Source organism: Gossypium hirsutum, chromosome D12 (assembly GCF_007990345.1).
Source record: "Gossypium hirsutum isolate 1008001.06 chromosome D12, Gossypium_hirsutum_v2.1, whole genome shotgun sequence".
NCBI lineage: Eukaryota > Viridiplantae > Streptophyta > Magnoliopsida > Malvales > Malvaceae > Gossypium > Gossypium hirsutum.
The window spans coordinates 2,541,097-2,562,294 of NC_053448.1; the positions used below are offsets into that span (position 1 = coordinate 2,541,097).

A 21,198-nucleotide genomic window follows, 5' to 3' on the forward strand; every position below is an offset into this window, starting at 1 on the left:
GAGATGGATTCTTGTACTCTTCCTATGCATTGTTTTCCTATTCAAAAGTGTGATTTTACTTGTACTTACGGAATACCTAAAAGTTTTGTTTTGACATGATAAAATAATTCAAAAGGAACCAAGGAGCCAAAATCAAGTCGCTGCTTGCCCTTGGCTATGCCCCTATTTGTATTTTTTTCTATTATTTTTATTTGAATTATTATTAATAATATTACTGTTGAAGTTTTTCTTAACTTTGTAAACAATTTAAAAAAAAACTACATAAATTGTCGATTAAGTCTTTAATTAAATTGGTATGGGTATTGTTGCCAATGCAGAAGGACGTTGGTTCGAGTGCGCTAAAACGAATTATCCTCCAATTTATGGGTTGAGAAGGGACTATAATTAATTCTAAGCATTATGCCAAAAAAAATGATCAGAATCAGATTATTTAAAAAAATACATAAATTGTTTTATTTATTCTTCTTTAAAATTAAGGCATCCCCACTATCAAAACTCTTTTTCAACTTTTGGACAGAGATACAGAGTTCCAAGGGGTTGGAGAACTGAAGGTTAGCTGATATCCTTATATTTTAATATAACTACGTATAAAAGGAAGGTGTTGACAAGTGGTACACTCACCAATTTTCTTTATTTTACAAAAAAGTTTTTAGTTTTGGTTTATTATGTCTAAATATTTAATATATATAATTTAATTTCTAACATAATTTATTTTTTATAATTTTTTTAATGTTATTAATTACTTCAAATAGTTAATATAGTTAACTTTCTGATTAAAGCATTACACGATTATATATAATTTGAATACTCTTTGTCTTAAAGACTAACACGTGACTTTAGGGGTGGAGCCAAGGGCTAATAGGAGCCTTGACCCACTAAAATAGAAAATTTACCTTTAATCCTCTTTATAATTTATAAAATTTTAAATTAATAATGGTAAAATTACACTTTGCTCCTCACAAAATGATAAAAATTTGATTTAATCTTTTAAAAATTATAAAAATATAGGCTACTAAAATAATAAAATTGCATTTTTACTATTGTAAAATTATATAACTTAATTCCACCCCAAAAATATTTTTTAGCTTCGCCCTGTGTGGATCCCATCGCTTTTTTTTTTCGCATTGTAAGACATCGGTGAAAATTTAATTTTGGCTATTAGAATATGTTGAAACTTGAGCATTAATCTATATGATTTAATTTTTTTACATAATTTAGCTTATCTACTTTTTATAATGTCGTTAGTTAGTCTAAGTAGTTAATATTATTAACTATTTCAATACAACGACAAGTTTTCTTAGGAACACTTTCCAATAAAAAAAATTTTCATCATGATGATTGCGATATGATTTTTTTTATAAAAAAATCGTAATTAGCTTTTTCAATATTTTTTTTATTGTTACATAATTATCAAGTTTTTTTTTTAATTTTAAAATGTCATGTTAGAGAATTCAATAGAAGAATTATAACAGTAGTAGTAACAATTAGACATTAATTTTTAAATCCAAAAAGTAGAGAATTATATTCCTGAAAATAAGAATAAGGGGACTAGATTTCAAATGTTGAACTGTATAGGGACTTAAAATATATTTTAACTTTCAAATTTTTAATCTATAATTTCACACAAATAGATAATCAACTTAATACGAAGCGTAAGTCGAGAACCTTACTAATATTAATAATTTTAGATTTATTAATACTTTTAAAGATTTTTAATATATTTATGGTATGAGATAAGGGAAAAAAAGGATGATCTCATAAATTGTTAGTTAGAATTACATATATTTATGAAGTTGGGATTAGACCTGTCCATGGGTCGGGCCGGGCCTGGAAAAAATTTCGGCTCGACTCTTAGGCCCGGGCCTGACCCGAAATATGGGCCTAAAATTTTGCTCAGGCTCGGCTCGGGAAAAAAATAATAAGCCCGAGTCCGGCCCGGCTCGGCCCAATTTTTAATAAACACAAAAAAATATTTTAAAAATAAAAAAATTAAAAAAAATATTTTTAAAGTATTTTAAAATTAAAAATAAAAATATATATTTATTATATTCGGGCCGGGCTCGGGCCAAAAAGTTGAGCCCGAGCCCAGCCTATTTTTTAAATGGGCCTCGTTTTTTGCCCAATCTCATATTCCGGGCCTATATTTTTACCCAAACCCTCCCATATTTCGGGCGGCCGTTAGGACGGGCCGGGCCACCCGGCCTATGAACAGGTCTAGTTGGGATAGGGACACTTCAAATTATTAAAATTTAAGATTTTATCTTGAAATTTATGAATTTCAGTTTTGAGATGACAGAAAGCACTGGGATGCTGTTTCATTTTTCGTCAGATCCTAAGATTTCTATTGTTTCAACTTCCGTTTGGTGGTCGTTGGTGGTTGTTCACGTTCTTTCTGAGGTGGTTTCGAGGTGTCTTTCGGTTAGTTATTGATGATGTTTGGTTTTGTCTCGCGCTTCATTATTTTCTCTGTTGTAAGTAAGGTTTTTAGAGAAAATGGAGGAGATCACTCGATAACGAAGATCATACGCGCTAATGATCTACGTTGGTAGCCGACGCCTAAGCCACTAGTGATGATTCCTTCTCTTTTTCTGCTTTGTAAGAGTTGAGCCGGTTATGTTGATAACCATTTTCTTTGGCTTAATGCCATTGTTTGAACTGCTTTCGTAAAATAAAATTATAAAAAAAAATAATGTAGAGATATATGTGCACAGGAGTAAGCTGCCTAATCATACTTGTTTTTATTTGCGTCCGGAGTTACAATACGTACATGTGACAAATGGACCACTGCTTGTTTTTATTTTTATTTATTTATTATTACATTAGTGCTTAAACATCTATTGTACTAACTAATTTATAGGTCATGATACCATCAGTGGGCTGCCAGTGTTACGTACCCAAACTCACACGTAAACCTACTCACATTAACGCACTTAACACCCACCACAAATTTTCCACTTTAATTAACTAAAAATTGAAGGCAATAACTGGGTGGTGAAGGCAGAGAGATACCACGTGGCAAGAGAAGGAGTGTGAAATCCACGTGGCCTCATAGTGGATGCTTCCCAACAAATAGACGGCTGTGAGTTGGATTTATATCATACATACTTGTCGGTTATGTATGTCAAAGTAGTTGACTCGGATGCCATATGCGCCACCTGTAACTTATAAGCTTACGGTTTAGCGTTTCTTATCCCAGATGCTTCCCTTTTTCCCCCACCCTCTTTTTGCTGCTGTTTTTGTTACCCATTTATCCTCTCTCTTTTTTATTATTATTTAAAAATTATTTAACTAGTGAAATTATAAAAAAATCTTAATTAGAAAGATAATACATATTTTTGACTTTATTTTCTTTTTATGGTTGCAATGGGTATGAAGTCTTAAATGAATTCCCCCTCCATTGCTTCATTATGGAAAATCCACAAAACCATGCCTAACTAAAACACGAATAAGTACAAATTTTCCATCTTCCAGAACAGTTGGTGGACACACACTAAATCCGCAACGCAAGTGGGTTCATTGCACCCCTTCTAAATTCTCGAAAAGAGGACAATAAAATTTATTATGTTGGAATATCCAGTATTGGACAAATTTTTGAAGAATGAAAGTTCCATCAACACCTGTTTAAATACGTGTTTTACTGCTAAACCCGTAATTCAGCTACTAATCAGAAATGTATAAAAGAAGAAAAAATATACCCTCCCACTTTTTTCCGCTTAGTTGACCGACTTCGCTGGTTAATAGCAGCTCAACCCCCCACTCCCCTTCTCCACTTGTATCTATCTATCTATCTATCTATATATATACTGCTTACATCCACACCGTTTTTCACTCACTCTATCAAACTTCAAACTTGTTACTTTTTCTATCAATCTTTCCCTGTAAACCTTTTTGAAGAAGATGGCACTTGAAGCTCTGAATTCACCTACCATGCCTACACCTTTCACCAACAAATACGACGACGTCGACACTTGGAAGAAAGGCAAACGTTCAAAGCGACTACGGACCGACTCCCCTACTACCCCCACCACCGAAGAAGAGTATCTTGCTCTCTGCCTCATCATGCTAGCTCGTGGCTCCCCCCAGGGCGCTGCTCATCATCATCCTCACTCTTCCTCCTCATCTGCTCATCCTCTTCATTTGAACTTGTCATACAAGTGCAGCGTCTGCAACAAGGCTTTCCCGTCTTATCAAGCTCTGGGTGGGCACAAAGCCAGCCACCGTAAACCCTCCACCGCCCAAAACCCATCTATAACCACTGAAACCAACGCCGCCGGCAGTAGCGGGAGGGGTAGGTCCCATGAGTGTTCCATCTGCCACAAGTCTTTCCCTACGGGACAAGCCTTGGGAGGCCACAAACGCTGCCACTACGAAGGTGGCAACAACAACAGCAGCAGTTACAAAAGCGGTAGCGTGAGTGGGGTGACGTTGTCAGACGGCGGCGCGTTGAGACAAAGCCACCGTCTCAACTTTGACTTTGACCTAAACATGCCCGCTTGTGTGGAAAATGAAGACGGAAGATTTGGTCAAATCTATGCAGAACAAGAGGTGGAAAGTCCATTGCCGACCAAGAAACCCCATGTCTTGATGGTTAAGGAATAATTGAATTTACTATCTATATATTGAATAAGTTCTGGGATTTATATCTTTGATGAATTGTTGGGTACAGTGAATGCGTTCATTGTTGTGAAATCTCCCAATTGCAGTCAGCTGTTGGCAATTCATTGATTTATTTGTTTAAGCTGAATTGAATTTTTTTTTCTTTTGATTATTCAATTAAAACCCAAAGAAATTCCTTAGTATAAATGGTAATTCCAATCGAGGATCCCATGTCGCTTAATGCTTTGAATGTACATTTGTATGTCCAAGAAATGAATTGAACATTGATTTCACCTTTGAAAAATAATTTAATAATTAGAAAATTTAAGTTTTAATATGTAACATAAATAAAGTTGGAAGAGAGTCGTGTGATGGTAGTGAAATTAGGTTGATAGAGTTACGGCGTGGATTGATTAGTTAGTGTCAACCCAATCCACCAACGCATTTGGGTTACTGATTCCCACCCAATGCGGGGTTCAAAGAGAAAACACGACTTTATTACATTCAATCAAACGTTAATCGGGTTTTGTCTGACTAACCAAATTAACTAGCTTTTTCCTGTTGCGTAAATGCCCACACCCAATCCCTATTCAGTTGAGTACCTTCTCTAAATTTAACTCCATCAAGTTTTCCACTTCTTCCATTATGTGCCCACTCATCAGAAGCCCACCAATTGATTTTGCGATTTCAGCTCTCTCAACCGTTGATATATATTCAAATTAAACCTAACTTAGCCAAAGCATGAGTACTTTGGTTTGCTTCTCTATCAAACCCTTGACTTCTTCCCTTCCTACAAAATAAAAAACCCAATTCTAAGTAACAGTCTTTTGCTGCACTGAACTTCCTAATGATGTGCTGTATCAGAGTACGACTATGTTTGACCATGTTGACTCAGCATTATCGTCACGTGTGGTTTAACGCCATTAAGTGAGCAGTTAATAGATGGTTAGTTTTGTATAGAAAGTGAAGAATCCTGAGCGTATGGCTTATGATCAACGAGATAGTGCATTAGCATCGTGGCTGGTGAGTGTTGAAATCTTGCCTGATTTAGCAACATGTGGATCTGCTTCTTCTATATGAACTGTTGTACATAGACTTTATTCTAATGAATCTCAGATGCTCACTTGAGATAGATTAAGATGATTTGTGATAATCTCGTTATGTGTGGTGAAAAGATATCAGATACTGAGCATATATCAGCTATCTTGAATGGTCTTACACCGGATTATGAGTCTGTGACAGCACTACCAGTACCAGCAAGCAACCTTACGATGTAGAGGCTGTATCATCATTTCCTGTTGATATGGAGGATAGACAAAAGAGTGTGCTACCTCTTTTGGTTGGGTGAGTGCTAATAGTGCAAAGCATCAGTCTCAACAAATCCCACATAGGGAATCTGTTCACCATGTGAATGGTCAAAATCAGTCTTGGCCATAATCTGGTACACAGTTTAGACCAAGGGGTCCTTCATTTGTTCGAGCAACTTCTTTTATGAGAGGAAGAGCAGAGGTTGTTTTCCCAATAATAGATCACAGTGTCACTTATGTGGGAAAGTTGGACATGAACGACTATAGCAATCTATTTGCTGAGCAGTCTTTAGGTTCCTTGCATGCCAATACTTGCATGTTTTCAATCCATTTCACCATTGATTCCCAATCAAAATAATTACAATTCTATAAAAATATCATTAAAATTTTACAATATTCAATTCAACCATCTACTCAACAGATTTTTTTTAATCAACCAGTTTTAGTTGGGAATTGTTATTGGTAATGATGTAAATGTAAATGAAACATTGGTGCTCATAAACTACTCGAGTTTGGCTAAAAAAAATTCAAACTCAATTATGTAACTATCAAGCTAACCAAATTCAAGCTTAGTAACCAAATTCAAGCTTAGTAATACGTAACTCGAATAGCTTGCAAGCCTTATCAAGGTTTTTGATATTTTTATATTAGTAAATTATGTTATATTATTAACCTTAAGCTTAATTATTAGGTAGAACTCAAGCTCAAATTCAAACTTGAGTACAAAAGGTTGGTAACCGAACTTAATTAAGCTCAAGTAGCTCAATTATATCTTGAGCCAAGCTAAAGCTCAAAGATAGATGTTTGATCGAGCTCGGGCAGAGTATCAAACTCCGAAATTCGAACTCAGCTTAGCTCAATTACACCCTAGCAATTGGTTACCGACAACCGCTTTTAGCAAGTCCTCAAACCACGTTTTAAAGTATCATCCTCGACAAGTGCCTTCAAGAATTAAAACGAAAATAGCTTCGGGTCTCAATCAATGCTAAAACCTGAAGACTAACATGCCAAGGATGCCAACTTTTAAGTATACTTAATAAGCACTAAGCTGCCTAATTGTTTACTCAATGTTGCACTCCTGTTGCATCTTTTCTTGATCATAAAGAAATTAAGAAATATTAAAAAAAACAGTATGATTACTTGATTGAGAAACAACAAAGTATCCTTAGTTCAACAACCACTTTAGATGTCCAGACTGAAAACAATAAACATTATCCTTCTAATTCAATAATCACATTACCAAAGGCTCATACTCTAACAAAGTTCTTCCCAACATAAATTCTTCAGCGGTACTGCAAAAAAGGAAGACAGGAAACACCCAGAGGTTACAAACTGCTGATCTAAAACTTAAAAAAGATTTAATGAAGAGCGGTTTAGGGTTACCTTAATGAATCCAATTTCCTTGGCATTGCTACGGAAGCACTGCCTGCAACACATGAGTCCATATTTCCTGATGATGGCGTGGGGGTTCCCGCACACACGGCTATCATATTAAAAACAAACATCAAACATCACTAAATCATTGGATCAAGACAAGACCAAATTAAACCCCATAGTTAATATATAATTTGTTTGTGTAATTTTGACATACCATAATCGCATTTTAGGAATTTCTATATTTTTATAAGCTCTGATATGCTCATCATTTATGCCATATTCATATTTTTACATGCTAATCAAAATAACGTCAATCCATGCAAACCTCGCGGCATCAAAACATACGAATCGTTGGGGAAGGCAATCATGCATTCAAAAACTAAAAACAACAACTAATATCTAAATAGTCTTCTTCTTTAGCAATCAAAAGGAGGGGGAGAGAGAGAAAAGAAAATACCAGGCGCGAGAGCCAGGGCCGTAGGTTTTGGGGTGAGAGTTCCAGACATTAGAGTGACCCATGATGGATTAGGTGAGCTGCTCTTCCTCTATCAAAGCTCTGAAAAAGGGTAAGAGTAGGCAGGCTCCGCAGCTAATCACAAAACCTATACTAGACGAAACGACGACATATATAAAGTATCCAAAACCCTAGTTTCCAATTTGTTGGGCGGGGTAGAAAAACTTAGGCCCAATAAGCATGATCATGACGGATTAATATCATCTTAGGCCCCTAAGTACGATGTCATCTCTCCCCCTTAAAAGAACGTATACTTTAATATTGTATAAATTTTCTGTGCTATAATCCACCCCGATTCCTTAACACCCACCTGATTTGACAATAGCCAATATGATAAAAACACACACATGTTCAACTTTTAAATTTGTTTCCTTGCATGCTGCATACATGTAAAAGATAAATGATTGACATGTCACTGTAAATCATGACATATCCGAAGCTATCATCTAACTAGACGGTGAGGATGCAGTTCAGCTGAGCAAAGTGTAAATTTCAATATATTAATTATCCCAACAAAATGCGTACCTGCAAAGGTAAACTCAATGCTGAGCTTAACTGTTGAGTTGTGGTGGAGCTATATTAAACAGTGTTTTAGGACCAACTTTTCTCTTAATATGAGAAACTAGGTGTAGGTGAGATGAGGTAGGTAATTAAAGTTTGTAAGCCACAGCTCTCACTTTTAGCAATCAAATTCTTCCTCAAGCCCAATCACCTTCACCTGTAAGGCTGAACTTTTAGATAAACCGTATCTGCCTCTCCTGCCTGTGTCTATCTGCGTAGTATTTCATTCTGTCCTGAGCCTCTTTAAGCTGGTCGACCCATAATCTTCTCATTTGCTCCCTTTCCCTCAACATTTCTTCTATAGATGAAACCTTAGCCAAAGAGCTAGTCATATCAATGTAAGACCTTAAAAAGAATCCTTCCCAAACCAAAATGAAATGCTACATTGGAAATTTGAAATTTAAGGATAAAGTATATGTTAGTAATATTTAAGATTTTCATAATAGAAACTCGATTCAATACTTGGTATAACGTCAAGTCTTGAGTTCAATAAAACAAAGTATATCATCGGTATATGACTACTACCACTATAAAAAATATATAATATATTGTTGTTGGATAAAAAATTTTAATTACTCATAATAATAAGGGGAAAGGTGGGTATTATACTCCTAACAGATTAGTTATAATTATAAGAATACTTTTGATAGGATCTACCTATGTGAGTTTTAAGTCTAAGTGTTTTTAGGAGTTTAAATGCTTGACTCTTAACAATATTCATGGAAAAAGGTTATAGACACACGACCATAATAGTGTCTCCGAATACTATGCATTAGCTAGTGTTGAACTTGTTGTGTGAGATGTGTTCGATTAATGAAGTATAATAATTGGTTCATAACCTGGTTTACCATGCAATCTTGATTAACTTCAATATGTTTTCACTATGTGAAAGTTCAATCATAACGTACTTCTATTTATGCAATTAGTTTTCAAGATTATCAAAATCTAAAATGTTTTAAAAATGAGAGAGATTGTTGAAACATTTTAAAAATATGCATAATGTTCCAATAATTGTAAATGAAAAGTTATAAGTAACCAAAAGTGATGAGTTATACTTCTCTTGTTACTAAAAGTGTTGTCGCTTGATTGTCAACGAGAAATTATGGTTATTCAATTAATATCTATTGAATAGTAATATTCAATGCTGATAGTTGTGACTATCCAAATAGGTATATATTAAATAGTTATATCTCTATGAAGAAATATGGAAGCTTCTATAAATAGGAGGCAAATTTCATTTGCAATACATACAAATAAGTACTCGAAGACAAAGTTTCGTTTTGTTCTCTTCTAACTTCTAATATTCGTAAATTATTCTATAAAAACCATTTCTTTATAAAAATGAATATCCTTACTCAATGTTTAATAGATTATTTTCATTGGTGCAAAACGCAAATAACTACTAGACTTCATTGTATCCTCAAAATCGTAAATTTATCTTTATAAGTTAAATATTGTCTCACTATTTTATTTTGTTTGTTATTTTTTATTGTACTTTGAGTTAAATTATATTTATCACTATATTTTATTTTACTTTTGTTTTATTGAATTTTGTCACTAAAATTTAATTTTTGTTTTTAAATTTAAATATATTATTTGAGTTTAATTTAATAATTAAAAAATAATAACACAATTAATAAAATTTATTTATAAAAAAGTAAACTTAAATTTTTTATTTTTCAAGCCTTTATTTGATTAAATAAAAATTTTATGTTAATTTATTAATTTTTAATATTTTATAAATTAACTATTAAAATAAAATATTTGAAATAATATTTTAGTTTTAATTTTTTTGAAAGTTGTTAAATTTTGTTTTTAAATCATCAGAACGAATCACTATTAAGTGATAAAATTTAATTTAAAATCAAAATCAATAATAAAATTTAATAATTTTCAAAATCTCGCGTGATAAATTTATAGTCCCTATACTTTTCAAAAATTAAAAATTTAATTTTTGTACTTCACTAAATTTAGTTCTACCTTTCAAATTTTGTTCAACTATTTTTTTGTTAAATTTATTGCTATAACATTTTTAAATAATAAAAACTACTCATTTGGTAACACCATGTGGAAAAATGTAATGAATCTAAATTTAACAAAATTAACAGTTAGACAAAAAATCTAAAAAGTAAAAAATCTAAATTCCTAATTTATGAAAATTTTTAGAAAAGAACAGGGACTATAAGATAATTTAACCTAAATATAGCAATATTATGGTGATAAATTTACATTTTAACCCTTTTATCTTTACTACATAGTACATATACCCCAACCCATCTTTATAGAATTTTCAGTTTCGCCCCTCTTTGAACAGTCTTGCCCTAAGCACTTAAGTCCCTACTTCGATGCCCATTCAATAAAACATGAGTTTCAAGGTAAAGATATCAATATATATATTGATGGCATGACCAACTCTAACAAAGATATTTCTTTGCTTGACATGTAAAAAAATCAAAAGGCTTAAAACCTAGCATCATGTTATTTTATAGATTATATAGATACAGAGTAGAGCATCTCACTATCCACTCCTACATAAAAATCAGCATGGGGATGTCACCAGGGATTTTGCGCTCATGAGTTTGACAAACATTGGTTTCTTCAGCAGCCGAAGTTATAAGGCACGAGTCCTTTCAGCTCTGGCCCATTCAAGCGCATGTTGTTTGCATAGCTGGAACACAGAGAGCAATCGAAAATCATGACATCAAAACAAAACAAGCAACTGCACTTTTGCCTATTAACATTTTTTCTTTCACCATAACGTATTAGCTTAAATTTTTTGACTTTGTGATAAAGGCGGTGCTACGGCCTCACATTCTGTTACAACTACTTGGACACCATATCATGAACATTATTACACACATGCAGATAGCCTGTGTTTTAGGTGAAGTCAGGTGTTAAGCATATTCCCATTACTTGAACTTAATATAATCAAAATAGTATTAGGCTTCTACTTTTGCAGCTAATTCCTTTCACTCCAAAGGTAATCATCCGAAAGCAATTCTCATAGTGCACTAATGTCCGATGCAAGCAGCAGTTACATCTATGCAGACATCACTAGTACATGTCCTAATGGCTACACCTAGCATTCATGCAAATAGATTAGAGGGCTCAGTTACTTCCATCTCATTCTCATGCTTCTTCTTCAAGCAATGAACACTTCGCGATGTTTCTAATTTGTAAATCAACTGTGATGATCAACAGAGAGAGCAATAAAAATGGTACCTTGGCATTGAGAACATCCCGAAAGGGCCATCAACCGGGATAGTCCCGCAGAGATCATTATTAGAAACATCGCTGAGTAAATCATAAACATTTTTTTTGTTAAAATAGAAACCACATAAGACAAAACAAACGAGATAAAGGAATTCTGATTTTTGTTGTCTTTCCTATCATCTGAAACTTACAATACTTTAAGGTTAGAGAGGGCAGTAAGCTCCCGTGGAATGGATCCTGTCAAGTTATTGTTGTTCAGACGACTGTACAATTAGATTCAAGAACAAAAGATTAGTTTAAGCGAACGGTTAAAGTCAACTATTTGATCGATAAATGTTAAGCTACATACAGGAATCTCAGTGACTTCAGTCCGGAAAAAGACTTGGGAATTTCTCCTTCGAACCGGTTACCATACAAATCCAAGCCAACAAGGTTCTTCAGATTCCCCAACTCCTTTGGAATTTCCCCACTTATGTCATTTTTGTACAGCTCCCTGCAATAATATTAAAAGTATAGCTTAAATGATGTACAAAGGAAAATACAGTATAAGTTTTTGGGGACTAGAAACTAAACAAGTATGATTGAATTCAACTGGCGATACAATGACATTGGGTGAAACTGTGAAATTGCATATGTTCAGACATTCAAACCAACAATAATGGGGAAAGTTAAAATCAAAATTCCATAGGGTTTAATTAATTTTCTCATTTTCTGTTCAACCAAACAAAGGATTAATAAAAGTCATGGGGCTATTACAAGTACTGGAGATGTTGGAGTTGAGCTAGCTCAGGACCCAAAGTTCCAGAGATATTAGAGTTCCCCAAGTCCCTGTAATTGAAAGAAAATAATGGAGTTAGCAGTTAGCATCAATCAAGTTTATGCATTATATTGTAAGACCAAAAAACAAACAGAAATCATGGGGTTATAAAGAAAAATGAGGAGGGAATCATACAAGCGAATCACATGATTGTTGGAATCACAGGTGACATGAAACCAAGTGCAGGGATTGACAAGCGTAGGGTCCCAACTCTGCAACACATTGGTAGGGTCAGAAAGCCTCCTCCTTAAAGCATGCAAAGCATTTCCTGAAACCATAAAACCAACAAAATGGTAAATTTTTATAGAACCCCCACGCTTTTTTTTTTAATCATCAAGTACCTTAGGTTCCCAAGATAAAAAAGGTAACTTTGAAATTTAAATGAAAAAAAGAGCAAAACCAAAAGACAAAAGACTAAAATAGTTATAAGCCATGTTAAAAAACTAAAATAAAAACCCCCTCTCATCCTTTTGCAGACAAGAGAAAAAAAGATGGAAATTTGAAACCTTAAAAGAGTAACATGTAGAGAGAAAGTACCTTCAGAGTTGGTTGAAATGGCAGGGGAAAGAAGTGGAAGGAGAAAACAAAGGGACAAGGAAATCACAGAGAGGGGAGCCATTTGCAGAGGGAGAGAAAGGATGAAGAAGAAAGAACCGAACTCAGAGATGAAAAAAAAAAGGGTTAGGAGGGAAGGAGAGAGATAGCAGAGAGAAATGAAGGAAGTAAAAAAGCGAGTCAAATGTGGTGGAAATGCATGAAGAAAGAGAGTTTTTTTTCTTAATTGAAGTTGGTTTGGAGCAGAAAGAAAGAAAGAGAAATGGGAAAGTGGGGAGTGGGGAGTGGTGGAAAAGGTCCCACAATGGGCGAGTGTGCCGCGTGGATTTGGTCCCCACTTTGGAGGCTGCTTCGCCTCAGTTCAGTTGAGTTCTCAAGCCTACTCTCGCTGACTTTCTTCTTTCTTGGACTCTACTTAACAGTGTTGAAACTTGGAAGCTTCGTCCCTCTTCTCTCTACTTATTCCAATACTTTTTTCCTGTAATTACTACATAAACCTATTTTTTTCTTTATGATTTCGATTTCAGTAAGGATGCTAGAGTTTCAATAAGAATCGTAATTCTTACAGCATATATACAAGTAGATGATGAAATTCCATTGATATAGGACGTGTATCTAATAAGATTTGAACTTCAAACATTTTAACCACCATTTAATTATGAATGCTTAGTGAAAATTTCTCTTATATAATAAATAATTAAATTTCAATTAAAATAAAATTTTTAAGATAAAAAAAAGATATTTGACTAAATTTTTTTATTTTGGGCAAGCAAAATTCAAGTATTACAATATTATAATACCACTTGTAAATATAAAATTTAACATTTTAAATTAGTAGTCAAAATATTATTATTTGATGTATAATGATTGAAATTTGAAATTAAAAATAAAATATAAATTTATCTCACTAATTAACTTTTATTTTAATTCAACTTGAACCCGAGTTTAAGTTTGAGTTTGAGTTTGAGTAGAGTAAGCGAAAGCTAATTGTTGATGTGGATTCTTGCGTGTTAAGAAAATAATAGCAAAGAAACAGGCAGTGCAGTGGGTGCTCATTTCCGGCCATAATTAATGGCCAAAGATGGTAACTGTAAAGCTTTGTCATTGCTATTTGCTATAAACTAAGGGTGAGTTTGGATAGGCGATTGGGTGCGGTGTAGTGCGTTTAACTTATTTTTTGTCTCACGTTACAGTATCGCTACAGTATCTAATCTCACCGCCATTATTGTTTTTACACTAACTGTAGATAAACGCATCGTCCATCCTAACACAACCTAAGACAAACGTAATTAACCACAATTCTGACTTCATTCATATTTATTACAATTGATGATGAAGTTAAGCAAGCAATGTGTCCAGACTGCAATGAGAGTTATGCAGGCTTTTTACCACATTAAATTATATCCATATACCAAGGCAAGTGAGACAAGCTACAAATCCAAGTGAACAGATGTGATTGAACAACTCGTAAAATCAGGCTGTGGAGTTAACAGATTCTTCTCGAAGATTGAAATAATGGTTTTAATTAATTAGGAAAATAACTCGTTTGTTATATCATACACCAACCGGTGGTACCACCCATTTTTTCCTAATCATCACTCAATTCTTGATTTTTTTTTAAAAGAATTTTTTTGGTATCGTCATGTCAGACGGTATTTATACGCATTTTTCATAATATTTGTAAAAAAATAGGGATATTCATAGTGGAAAAAAAAAAGAAAATGTATATTTTTAATGGGTGTCATTGGTTTGTCATGCGCGTCAGTTTAAATTTTTTTAAAAATTTATTAGTGAAAAAAGGGAAAAAAAATTAATAGGTGTCGTCTGTATGTTAGGCGATCTTGGAGATTTTACAAAAGTATATATTTTTTAATTAGTGTTGCCAAACTATCAGGCAATACTTATGACTAATTGTCAAAAAAAATAGTGGGTGTCACTGGTGTGCTAGGCAGCACTAATGTTTTTTTTTCGAAAAAATAGTCGTGAAGAGAAAATGAGACTGAAAAAAAATTATTAGTGGTACCACATGGTCCCGCCACGCAGTGTGAGCCACACGGCCTACCTATATGGGTGTGTGTCCCCTGCACCTAAGAAAAATTTTGAAATTTCGCGAAAAATTCTCTGAGTTCTCGATGTAGTCCCAACTTGTTTCTAAATATTGGACCTCGATGGTCCATTTGAGGGACGATATGACTGAATATGTTTGGTTTTGTTTATGAATAGTAAATTACATGAATTAACCGTAATTGTTCTATAAACTTCGATAATGCAGTTGATTCATGAACTTCGATCATGGTTTAATACAGTTGATTCATGGCGTTAACTTCATTAGTTTAAAGATTCGAATCTCAACATCCATAACTTTGCTAATTTTAGATTGGGGAATTTTCGTTAGAGACAATAGATTGCATACGTGTTTGTGAACTTATTTTCTGAAGTTTACTCATGATTCTAGTGAGAGCAACTAGGTCATTAATTACTAATAGATTAATTGATGTGGTTGGGCTCAATGGGAGAGGAGTCAGCAGGGAAAGGTAGAAAGTGAAAAGGAGATGGTTCATTAACAACAACCCCCATTTTTTTAAAAAAATTTCCTTCATTTTCTCAATGGCCAAACAAAAGCAAGAAAGTGAAAAGGAGATTTCTTACTTGAGTCGGCTGAGGAAATCAGGTGGGCATCGGTGACAGAGGAAGCAAGAGACGTAGTGTATCACATCCCGAAAATCGGGTTAGAAGAAGTTGGGTCAGTGAAACCAAGAGAGGTCACACTCTGTTTTGGATTAAGGTTGTGAAAACTATGTCTAGTAATTTATTTTGATTCAATGGTTAAGAGACGTGAATAGTGTGTGTAAGGTTCTAGATTTGAATCGTTTCCCTTGAATTTTTACTATTTTGCCTAAACCTCTATATTTAAACATCTGATTTATAATTTATTTTCGCTCAACTAATGATCATAATAAGTTTGCTGGTTTAATGGTAAGGTGTCTATGTGCAAAGTTAAAATTATTTTTTTGTTTTGAACTCTGAGATAATCTGATATGTGGTTAGTTAGTGGATTTAGTGGGATGTGGGTAGTTTTGACTTAACTCAAAATCTCTCCCACTCTTCCTCTCTCTCACGTTTCACTCCCCACTTTCCATCACGTCACTTTCTTTTTCCTTCAATTTGTTATTCATTTTTTTTTCTATTTGTAAGCACTAAATTTTTGTCCGACTAGATTTTGTGTTTAATTTTCAAAATTTCAAAAAAAAAATATTTTTTAAAATAAAAATTGCATTTTGACCCCTAAACTTTTCCTAAATTTCATTTTGACCCTTAAACTTTCTTTAAATTTCACTTAGACCCCTAAACCTTCATTAAATTTCATTTTAATCCTAAATTTTCTAAAAATTACATTTAGCCCCAGAAGTTTTGTTGCATTTGTGATTTGGTCCTTCAGACAAGTTACGTGATTTGGGGCACCCACTTCTCAAATTTTCAGGCCACAAACATGGGTGGCTGCTCCTTCTTCACCCACTACCTGTAAACAATGAGAAAGAGGACAAAATTTGGAGCTTTTAAAAAGAAAAATTGAAGAGAAGGGAGGGGGTTTTTATTTTCGGCAACCAAAAAGCAAAAAAAGAGAGAAAAAAAATCAAGCAGCAGCAAGCAAAAGCCCTCACCACCGTCATTCAACCACCTGAAAAGTCGCAAGCAACCAAAAAGAAAAGCAAAGCAAACAAAAGAGTAGCAAAAAAAAAACAAAATAACTTCAAAAAATCCGCCGCTCCTTCGCCGCTACCGTGCTCGCCGGCGCGCCCTTACACTCCCACCACCGTCGCACCTCCACAAATAAGCAGACAAAGACAGAAAAAAAAACAACAAGCAAAAGAAGTAAAAAAGGTAACTGAAAAGAAAAAAGAAGAGAAGAAACAGAAAGATAAAAGGAAAAAGAGAGAAAAAGATAAAATAAAGAAAAATAAAACCCATTTTTTGGTAGGCCACCAGCAGCCCACCACCAGTGGACCCGACCCAGCGCAGGCCCAACACCACTGACGGCCCACTAAGCCTCAATTTGCAGCAAAAAAAAAGAAAAAGGGCTTGTCCTCCAAGACTTTGGTCTTTTGGGTGAATTTTTTTTTCTTCTTTTTTTCTTTTTAATCTATTTTATTTTGTTTAATGTATTTAAATGGCATTTTATTTAATTTAAAATAGTATGTTTAAAAATAGTTTTTCATAGATATTATTATGTCATTTTAATTACATATTTTTTAAATAATAATAATGATAAATATTTTAATGCATAAGGCAACGAACTGATTTAGCATCGAATTATCGAATTCATCGCTATGTTGGATGAATATCAATGGCTCGTGTTAAATACGGGACGCCCTTATAAAAAATCGAAAATATTCAAAATTTCTCGTATTTCAATAAAAATCCTCTTGTTTTATTAGAATCCCGATTAAATATTAAATTGAATTAATTTAACACTAATTCGATAGTTTCATCGCCATATCGGGGTGAATATCATCGATTTGTGTTAAATACAGTATTTTTAAAGAAAAATCGTTTTTTTTTAAAAAAATTCATGTCTTCAAAATTTCTCATGTTTCAAAAATAATAATAATAAAATTTCCCGTGTTTCGAAAAAATACATTCGTGTTTCTTTCTAAAAAAATCGTGTTTTCAAAAATTTCCGTGTTTCAAAAATTCGTGTTTTCGTGTTTTCAAAAAAATCTCGTGTTTCAAAAAAAATAAAAATAAAAATAAAAAAATAAAAAAAATTCTCGTGAATATTTTTGGTATTATTGTGTTTTCAAAAAAATTCAGTATTCGACAAATTTAGTGTTTTCGTGTTTTCAAAATTTTCGTGTTTTCAAAAATCTTTGTGATTTCAAAAATTCTGGCGTTTCAAAAATTTTCGTGTTTAAAAAAAAATTTACGTGTTTTCACAAATTTTCGTGTTTCACAAATTCTCGTGTTTTCAAAAACTCCAGTGTTTCAAAGTTTCCATGTTTTCAAAAATTCTCGCGTTTAAAAAAAATTCGTGTTTCAAAATATTCTCGCATTTCAATTTTTGTTTTTTAAATCGTGTTTCAAAAAATGTCGTGTTTTAAAAATTTTCGTGTTTCTAAAATTTCCCTGTTTTAAAAATTTTCGTGTTTCAAAAAAAAATGTCGTGTTTTAAGAAAATTTTGTTTTTTCTAAAAATTTTCGTGTTTCTAAAATTTTCGTGTTTACAAATTCTCGTGTTTTCAAAAATTCTCGTGTTTTAAAAAAAACTTTCGTTTTAAAAAAGAAATACTGCGCTTCAAAATTCTCGTGTTTTTTTTAAAAAAGGGGTTCTCGTATTTCAATCGGATCACGACTAAATATTAAATGGAACTCGTATTTTGAAAATTAAGACAACATGCGTTTAACGAGATACCAATTTTGGGCGTCGCGAGGGTGCTAATACCTTCCTCGCGCGTAACCGACTCCCGGACCCTAATTTTCTCTGGATTTTGACGTGGACCTAAAATTGTCTCTTTTTTTAGAAAAGTTTAAAAAAATTCTTCTAAAAAAGGATTTTATTTGGTGTCCGATCACACCTAAAAAGATCGGTGGCGACTCCTCTTTTGTAAATAAAATTTGAAACTTTAATTTTTCAATAACCATTTCAACTAGCGCCTATTGCCAAATTTTTAGATCGCTACAGCTGGCGACTCCACTGGGGATTTTTTTTTTTCGAGAGTCGAGTCTAATGTTAAACGCGTGTTGTCAAAATTTTCAAAATTTCTTGTTCAAATTAACATTTAGTCGTGATCCTTAAATTTTTTGTTTTTAAAAAAATCATGCATTTGCATCGTGTTGTACATATTCTAATTTGTTTTATCAGGTTGTTTTTCAGCTTTAAATTTTTGCGATTTTATTTTTGGTTTAGTTTTTTCTAAATAAAACGTAAAGGTTTACAAGTTTCTCCCCACACACCGTGCACTTGCATTTTTTTTTGCATAACATGAGCTCTATACCCGGGCTTCGTCCCAGTTAAGAGAAAGTAAACGCTACGCCTTCGTGAGTTAACTCGTTCCTCCGCACAGGCTAGTGAATACTTTCGGGTTACATATGACTTATGCTTTCGTGAGTTAACTTGTCCCTCCGCATAGGCATAAGTAAATGTAATCTCTCGAATTGATCATCGTAAGCCTATGATGGGCCATGACCGAGGGTCTGTACTAATCTTAGTAGATGACAGTGCAGACGATTCGAGTACCCACCTAGAACCAAAACCGCATATAGTGAACCATACGAGCTATCCAATTAGAGCCATGCTGAACCTCTGTCCGCTTATAGTCATTAAAATAAGTACACGGGGAAAATGCCTTTTGCCTTTCATTTACGCTGTTTATGCAAAATAATTGGATTGGGTAGTTTAATTTGTTTTTCAAATTATATTTGTTGTGTTTACTGACCAAGTTTATTTGTTTTTACTTTTATTTTCATCATGCATCATAGGCATCATATTAGGAAGGTGTTGATTAAAAGTTGGTTGCCAAAAAAAATGGGTTTCTGATGGAGGAGTCAACTACACAAATAACCGAGAAGAATGCCGTGGTTCGGGATTGGTCTCTAAAAATTCAGAGAGAAAAGGGGGATAGTCTAGTGGAAGGGTGTGTCGCTAATTTGCCCGAACATATAACTGTAAATGTTCGCCAAAATAACTTTGAGGATTTGGTTCGAATTTGGAATCAGTGGGATTCAGACACTAGAGACATTTTCACTGAGAGGTATGGAGATATAGCTCACCTGATCACCATCCGTGTAGACGAACAGTTGATTCAAGCCATGGTTCGGTTCTGGGACCCAGCTTATCAGTGTTTCACCTTCAATCAAGAAGACATGACTCCAACCATAGAAGAGTATGCTGCTTTACTCCGCATCGACAATGTACAATTCGGCAAAATATATGTGAAGGAGCCTAAGCCGATGACCTTCAAGAAAAAGTTAGTGAGACTGACAGACATGACTGATGCATGGGCCGAAAAACAGATAAAGAAGAAGAATGAAACCATTTGCATTCCATGGTCCTCCCTACGAGATTTGGCTCTGAACCATCCCAACATGCTGAAAAGGGTAAATCTATTCGCTTTGGCCATTTACGGTTTGGTCATTTTCCCAAAAGTTCTCAAACATCTCGAAGTTGCAGTAGTTGATTTCTTCGAAAGGTTAAAACAAGGAATCAACCCTGTCCCGACCATCCTAGCCGAGACCTTCAGGTCCCTGAGTAGTTGTCGAAGAAAAGGGGAGGGACGATTTATCGGATGCGCGCAGTTGCTCAATGTTTGGATTTTGAGTCACTTCTGGAAGGTAGAGCGCGCTCCGTTCCATATGTTTTCTAAAACATTCTCCCCACTAGAAGCTTACCTCAATAAAGAATGGCCGAAGGAAGTCACCAAGCAACATTGGGTATCAGTTTTTCAGAATCTTCGCGCCGAGAATATAACATGGAGAGCACCCTGGATCCGTCCTTCAGTTCTGCTATACAAATGTGGAAGCCAAGATTGGGTACCTTTACTCGGGTTGTGGGAGGAGTTGGATATGCTCCGCTATTAGTCCAAAGGCAATTTTCTTCGCGACAATTTCTCCCCGCAACTGGAGGATTAGCACAGTTCGAGTTCGCTTTCGCGGGTGAAGGATATATGAAGAGAGTCCGAGACACTGCAAAGTATTGGAAGGAAATTCATTTCATGGAATTAGCTTTGTATGTTGATACCCTTACCCAAGATTACGACATATGGAGGAAACAACGGGTAAATAGTCAGCAAATCTCATCAACAAACTACACCATCCAGAATCCTTTCTCGGAGGAAACGCCGTCTGAGCTAGAAATGGCAAGACAAGAATTCGAACGAGAAAAGGCCAAGATGTCTCGGGACCTTAGTGCCCTTCAAGAAGAAAACTATCAACTGAAGATTGAAGTTCAGGTTGAAAGGTCCAGGACTGAAAAAGTACAAAGAGAAGCCGAGATTGTGAGAAACGACTTAAGGGACCTTCATTTGGAAAACAAGAAATTAAGAAACACTATAAAGAATAGCGGGTTGGGCAAGTCGACAGCAGAATGGAAGGAAGAAATTAGCAATATCAAGGGAGGAATGGAGTTTTGGAAGGGAAAAGCAAAGAAAGAAGAGGAAAAGGCTGCGCGTGCTGTGATAGAGTTAAGAAGGAAGAACGCCAAGTATGAAATAGTGACTGCAAAATTGGCGAATAGTCAGTCTGAACATCAAGAATTAAAAAGG

General features: G+C 34.3%; 3 protein-coding genes across 3 annotated transcripts; 1 reads left to right on the forward strand and 2 right to left on the reverse strand.

Annotated features, from left to right (window-relative positions):
• The first annotated feature begins 3,680 nt into the window (after window positions 1-3,680).
• Window positions 3,681-4,802, forward strand: LOC107917022 (zinc finger protein ZAT10). The gene has a single exon (XM_041108213.1). It carries the CDS (start codon window positions 3,898-3,900, stop codon window positions 4,597-4,599), a length of 702 nt encoding a protein of 233 aa, XP_040964147.1. The 5' UTR covers window positions 3,681-3,897; the 3' UTR covers window positions 4,600-4,802.
• Window positions 4,803-7,021: 2,219 nt separating this feature from the next.
• On the reverse strand, window positions 7,022-8,677 carry LOC121224625 (40S ribosomal protein S29). The gene is made up of 3 exons (XM_041108214.1): window positions 7,738-8,677; window positions 7,287-7,386; window positions 7,022-7,195 (listed from the first exon to the last, which is right to left on the reverse strand). Exons 1-3 carry the CDS (start codon window positions 7,797-7,799, stop codon window positions 7,187-7,189), a joined length of 171 nt encoding a protein of 56 aa, XP_040964148.1. The 5' UTR covers window positions 7,800-8,677; the 3' UTR covers window positions 7,022-7,186.
• A 2,046-nt stretch (window positions 8,678-10,723) lies between these two features.
• On the reverse strand, window positions 10,724-13,207 carry LOC107916536 (leucine-rich repeat protein 2). The gene is made up of 7 exons (XM_016845808.2): window positions 12,923-13,207; window positions 12,521-12,653; window positions 12,325-12,396; window positions 11,918-12,061; window positions 11,760-11,831; window positions 11,578-11,649; window positions 10,724-11,023 (listed from the first exon to the last, which is right to left on the reverse strand). Exons 1-7 carry the CDS (start codon window positions 13,002-13,004, stop codon window positions 10,954-10,956), a joined length of 645 nt encoding a protein of 214 aa, XP_016701297.1. The 5' UTR covers window positions 13,005-13,207; the 3' UTR covers window positions 10,724-10,953.
• Between the last annotated feature and the right edge of the window lie 7,991 nt (window positions 13,208-21,198).

Bases quoted from the DNA above. Each gene is read 5' to 3' on its own strand.
- LOC107917022 (XM_041108213.1), top strand. From the start codon at position 3,898: ATGGCACTTGAAGCTCTGAATTCACCTACCATGCCTACACCTTTCACC.
- LOC121224625 (XM_041108214.1), bottom strand. From the start codon at position 7,799: ATGGGTCACTCTAATGTCTGGAACTCTCACCCCAAAACCTACGGCCCT. The intron at 7,387-7,737 runs GTATTTTCTTTT...TTAATATGATAG, and splicing joins GGCCCTGGCTCTCGCGCCTG to CCGTGTGTGCGGGAACCCCC.
- LOC107916536 (XM_016845808.2), bottom strand. From the start codon at position 13,004: ATGGCTCCCCTCTCTGTGATTTCCTTGTCCCTTTGTTTTCTCCTTCCA. The intron at 12,654-12,922 runs GTACTTTCTCTC...TTATGGTTTCAG, and splicing joins CATTTCAACCAACTCTGAAG to GAAATGCTTTGCATGCTTTA. The intron at 12,062-12,324 runs GTAATAGCCCCA...ATATTATTGCAG, and splicing joins CTCCAACATCTCCAGTACTT to GGAGCTGTACAAAAATGACA.